The 5,681-nt window shown below is 48.1% G+C and overlaps 1 protein-coding gene across 1 annotated transcript; it reads left to right on the top strand.

Annotated features, from left to right (window-relative positions):
• Positions 1 to 130: 130 nt before the first annotated feature.
• DISP2 (dispatched homolog 2 (Drosophila)) lies at positions 131 to 4,224 on the top strand (the record flags this gene model as incomplete). Its single annotated transcript, XM_008945025.1, has 2 exons — positions 131 to 228; positions 814 to 4,224. Coding segments are annotated over 2 exons (3,509 nt in total), but the record flags the coding sequence as incomplete, so codon positions are not given.
• Between the last annotated feature and the right edge of the window lie 1,457 nt (positions 4,225 to 5,681).

The raw sequence follows: 5,681 nt of genomic DNA, 5'->3' as shown, positions 1-5,681 counted from the left end.
ATATATATATATTTATATATAAAAAATATTTTTTCTAGGCACAGAGGGTCTACTCCAAACAGCCTGGCTGATTCATCTCCATCACCTAATCCTTTTTTAAGAAAATTATTTTTCTTCTCCTTTATTTCAGAAAAGAGCTATTCCCAGCTGGTATTTATGTCCACAACTGCCGGGAGCTTATGGAACTTGCAAGCTATTCAGTCCATGTGTCAAATTGAACAAGACAAGGTTAGTAATGTCAGGCAGAACATATATACACACTGTCTCTTTTCTGACTGCCAGATTCTCTAATCTCTGTCTGAAAGGAAGCCAGGCAAAAATAACACAAGTTACAGAACAGGTTTCAGCCTAGAGGACTCCAAAAGCATTTTACCTACTCAGCAACACACAGGTGATTCCACCCGTCCCTGGGGACCTGCTGCAAAGCAGCAGCTGCCTTTAAACACAAAGAGATGGACACTGAACTGGCTCGGTCCAGAAGCCAAAGGTGTCCATCAGAAGGTATTGAGAATTTTGGGCCAAGGAACTTAATTACTGAAATGGAGTAATGTCTCATCTGGGAGACTGTGGCAGCAAGTTTTGCAAGTGGGAAGTTTAATTGGATTAGCTGTGTTGGCCACAGCATCCAAATGTTTGAATTGGAGGTTATAAATAACAGAGGGGTTTAATTCTGTGCAGGTCTGGCCTGTCTGAGGAGCACTGGTGTTTGTCACGGGGTGGGAGGGTTACTGCGAGGAGCAGGGAGCACTGTGGGGCTGGGAGATGAAGCATGCAGAGAGGGTCTGGCATGACACTCCCTCCTCTGTTTTTCAGATACGCTCACACGTCCATTTCAGAGACCTCTGCCAACGTACTGAAGCCAACGAATGCTGCCCAAGCTGGTCTCTGGGGAACTACATCGCTGTCCTATACAACAGGTCTTCGTGTCTGGAGATAACCCAAGGAGACATCTCCCACACCCTGGCTCTCCTTCGTGCCTGTGCTCCAGACTACCACAGAGGAATCCTCACTCCGTCCTGCATAGGCCCTGAGGCTGCAAGACAGAAACACTCCCAGTGCGCCCAGCTCCCGGAAAAATGCACCCGCTTTAATGCCATCTACCAGCTGCTTCACTTCTTGGTCGACAGAGACTTCCTCAGCCCCCAGACGATGGAGTACCAAGTGCCCTCTCTCAAGTACAGCCTGCTGTTTCTGCCTACCAGGAAAGGCGCGTCTATGATGGGGATCTACCTGGACAACCTTGAGTCTTGGGATCTGTTTGATAACTACACATCTATCACTGGAATGGACCTGGGCCTTAAACAGAAACTATTCCAGCACTATCTTTTACTGGATACTAAGTATCCAGTCCTGGCAATATTAGCTATTTTTCTAAGCATTTCTTTTTATTTACGCTCAGTCTTTATTACCTTGATGGTCCTGCTCGCCGTTGCCAGCTCTTTGATGATCTCCTACTTCTTGTACAAGGTGGCCTTCAAATTCACCTACTTCCCTTTTGTAAACCTGACCGCAGTCGTCATTCTCAGCAGCATCTGTGCCAACCACACCTTTGTCTTCTTCGACCTCTGGAACCTCAGCAAGAGCCAGCACCCTTCCGCCGGGCTTTCCCAGTGGGTGAGTCAAACCATGCACCACTTTGTGTATCTCACGCTGGCGTCTTGCCTCACGACGGGTGCTGCCTTCTACGCCAGCTACATCAGCAACATCACAGCCATCCGCTGCTTCGCCATCTACATGGGCACCGCCGTGCTGGTGAACCTGGTGTTCACCATGACCTGGCTTCCTGCTTCGGCTGTGCTGTACGAGCGCTACATGGCCACGACCTGCATTTACAAGCCAGACGACTACTGGAACAACACCGGCCACAAGAGAGCCACTCTCTCCCTCCATTACGTTCTCAGGGGTCTCCAGAACACGCTCTCTGAAACCTCCAAGCTGCTCTTTGAAAAGCTTCTGCCTTGTGGGGTCATCAAGTTTCGGTACATCTGGATCTGCTGGTTCGCTGCCTTAGCCATAGGAGGTGCCTACATTTCCTGCTCCAACCCCAAGCTCAAACTCCCGACTCTGGAGACGTCGTCTGTCCAGGTGTTCCGACTGAGCCACCCCTTCGAGAGGTACGACTCTGAGTATTGCCACCAGTTCATGTTCGAGAGGCTGGAGCACGGAGAAGGGCAGCGCATGCCCGTCACAATGGTCTGGGGCATTCTGCCTGTGGACAATGGGGACCACTTCAACCCCAAAAGCAACGGCACCCTGGTGACGGACGTCACCTTCGCAATCCAAAACCCTGATGCCCAGAAGTGGCTCCTTGAATTCTGCCAAAAAGTGAAGAACAAAACTTTCTACTACCCTGATGCAGAGCAGAAATCTACTGTGTGCTTCATGGAGGAGTTCCTCAGGTGGATGGAGAGTCGCCAGTGCTCCCAGCGAGACCACAGCTTCAACCTTTGCTGCAACCAGTTATCTTTCCCTTACAGAAGTGAGGTCTTCCTACACTGCATCAAAATGATGCTCCTGGAACAGGGCAGGGAAGGGGCAGAAATGTATGACCTGGGCCTCAGGTTTGACAAGGAGGGAAATCTCGCTGCCTTAGTGCTGCAGTTCCAAACAATTTATCACTACAGCTTCAACTACAGCAAAGCCAAACAATTCTACGAGGAAATCAACCTCTGGGTAACAGAGGAAATGAAAACTGCCCCGGTGGGGCTTCAGAATGGGTGGTTTACCAGTAAACTAGAGCTATACAACCTCCAGCACAGTCTCAGCACAGAAACCATGGTGGTCATGGGGCTCTCCATAGCCATTTCCTTTGTGGTGCTGCTGCTCACTACCTGGAACGTCCTCCTGAGCGTTTTCTCCGTTACTGCCATCGCAGGCACCGTCCTGGTAACAGTTGGCCTTCTGGTCCTCTTGGAGTGGCAACTCAATGCAGTGGAGTCTCTCTTCATTTCAGCTGCAGTAGGTCTCTCTGTGGACTTTACAGTCAACTACTGCATCTCCTACCACCTGTGCCCCCACTCTGACCGCCTGAGCCGCGTGGCCTTTTCCCTGAAGCAGATGAGCTGTGCCACAGCCATGGCATCTTCTGCCCTCTTCTCTGCAGGGGTCATCATGCTGCCTGCGACGGTCCTGGCGTACAGGAAGTTGGGGATATTCATCATGATGATCAAGTGCATCAGCTGCGGGTTTGCCAGCTTCTTCTTCCAGTCTCTGTGCTGCTTCTTCGGCCCAGAGAAGAACTGCGGGCAGATCCTTTGGCCTTGTGCCCACACCATGAAAGACTATTCTGATGACTCTGGGCTGAATGGAAACTTTGCCTGTGGAGGGAGTGAGAAGCAAAACCGGTTGCGGAAGGTCCAGGAGTCCAACACGGCCAACGAGCAGTATGAGCTCCAGCCCTTGTCCAGGAAACTGAGCGACAGCTTTGACAACAGCACTTCCACAAGCAAGCTGTCCAACCGGCTCTCTGAAGACACACAAGTTGAAGACAACAGATGCCCCAGGACAGGAATGCACCCCTCCCTCGAAAGAGAAAGACAGAACCTGCAGGAGACCCTTGGAGACCAGCAGGTTGGCCTATGCCAGTGTCCTGCCCTGCAGACTTCCTCTCCATACAAGCACAGCAGCTCAGAAGCAGAAATTCACAGGGAGAGACTCTGCCGAGACTGCCGATGTCAAAAGTACGGTCTGAAAGCTTGGGAGGAGACTGGGCCGGACCACATCCAGCCAGCTGGCATGAAAGAAGAAGGGCAGCCCAATAAATCACAGTGCTCTAGTGACACTGCCCAGCAGCAGTCGGATTATACCTCAGACAACAGCCATCTCCCCGCTGCTGACATCTACAAGATTCACAGATGCCTTTGTTCTCTTGGCAGCTCTTTTGACATGCTCAACATCTCCAGTGAGACGTCGATTAGTGATTTTGAGCAAGGCCTAAAGCTTGCTGAATCTGCCAGTTCTTGCCCCGATGTCTTAGAGCTGTCTGATTCGTACAGTCAGGCAGAGAGAGGTTACTTGAATGGGAAGAGAGATACCCTGCGGCTGGACCTGAGGGAGACCGTCTTTGATATTTCTCCAGCAGCCTCCCAGCAGAACAGCTCTTCATGGAAAAATCGATTTGGATTAGGGAGTGAAGGTCCAGTTGTGCTACCAAACAGCCAACCAGACATGCCCGACGTTTGGATCAAACGATCAAGTGCACAAAGTTCTGGCTACAACAGTTGAAACCTTGCAGAAAACAAAACTGTACTGCTAGGGGAAGGGGAAGCTGAAATCACCTTGGAGCTGTAAATAGTTTTTCCCTCCTGCCTTTCCTAGAGCTGAGACTATTTCTCAGTATTTCAGCTGTGCAAATACCTGTCTTTTCACAGAACCAGCAAACCTGATATTAGTGAGAGGACATGAGATCAGTCTTGATGGGAGTACAAGCCCTAGGACCTTCCAGTGTCTGGTGCCATATTCGCAGCTGTACCACAAAACTTACTGAGTCAACCTGTTTTGTCATTTCCTACAAGGTGATGAGATTTTTGTTTTCTTGTCAAGGTCACATAGGAGAGAAATAATGAGGTGACTCTCCCCAGATATTTAACAACAGAGAAGAGAGCTCATGGAAAAAAAAAATAAATCTACCCCCTAAACCTGCAACTATGGAAAATCTAGATATTAAGTGAAGAGTGTATTGTTAATAAGAAAAGAAAGTCTTTCATTTTCTACTGAATCAAAAACTGCTTTATGTGAAATCCAGGTTCACAGATCTCATAAAAAAAAAGTTCTGGTATTATTAAAAAAATCTCAAGACTTTTGAATTGATAGAATCATGGAGGAGGCCACAGAATCCAGCCCAGATCTGTTTTCACTGACAATTTCAGTTTATCAGAAGAAATTCTAGTACTGCCAAAGATTTTCAGTGCGAGATTTCCCCTGGGAAAGCAGCGTCCCCGTCCCCACAACGACTCGGGTGCTTGGTGTGTTGTCTCCATAGCTTGTTTCCACTCGAGACATTCCCCACAAACATGTAACTTTTTAAAATACATGTATCTGGTGAATCTTGAATTTTACTTTTTGTTTTTTTTCTCTACCAGAAACAAAATGGGAAAACAAACACTTCCTTGCCTTTAGCTGTTGAAAAAAAAGAGAAAACATTCTCTATACATGTTGATGTCAAATAAAATGCTTATGACAAAGTTTCCTAAATCTGAGTGATGCTTCATTTTCACCAAGAACACTGTGGTTCACTTTCTTCACCTTTTAAATGGTTAGTGTATTTTCCAAGACGACCAACAGAAGGAAAGTACAGATTTGCTCCTTCTGACACCCACAGGCAGCATTTCCCCACTCTGGGAGACAGGCCACAACTGCCTGATGCCCATGAAGAATATGATTTTTTTAAAGCTAGTAACAATGCTCGAGCTATAGAATGTTTTGCATTTTCATGGTGCAGTTCTCGTTCTGGGTGTCCAGGTTCACTGGAACACAGTGTTCCAGGGTGTTCAAGCCAACACTGGCTGAAACCCTCTCCACACGGGAGCTGCTTCCATCGTTATTTGGAAGCTGCTTCCATTGCTTTCTCCCCAACTCTGAAAACTGTGTTGGAAAACACTACAAAAACATCTAAGTTGGGGAAAGCTGGTGAGGAACTTTTTAGGATGTCAGGGAGCAATAGGACTAGGGGGAATGGAGCA

Source organism: Merops nubicus, unplaced genomic scaffold, assembly GCF_000691845.1.
Source record: "Merops nubicus isolate BGI_N331 unplaced genomic scaffold, ASM69184v1 Scaffold53517, whole genome shotgun sequence".
Taxonomy (NCBI): Eukaryota; Metazoa; Chordata; class Aves; order Coraciiformes; family Meropidae; genus Merops; species Merops nubicus.
This window is presented reverse-complemented; position numbering and strand designations above follow the sequence as displayed.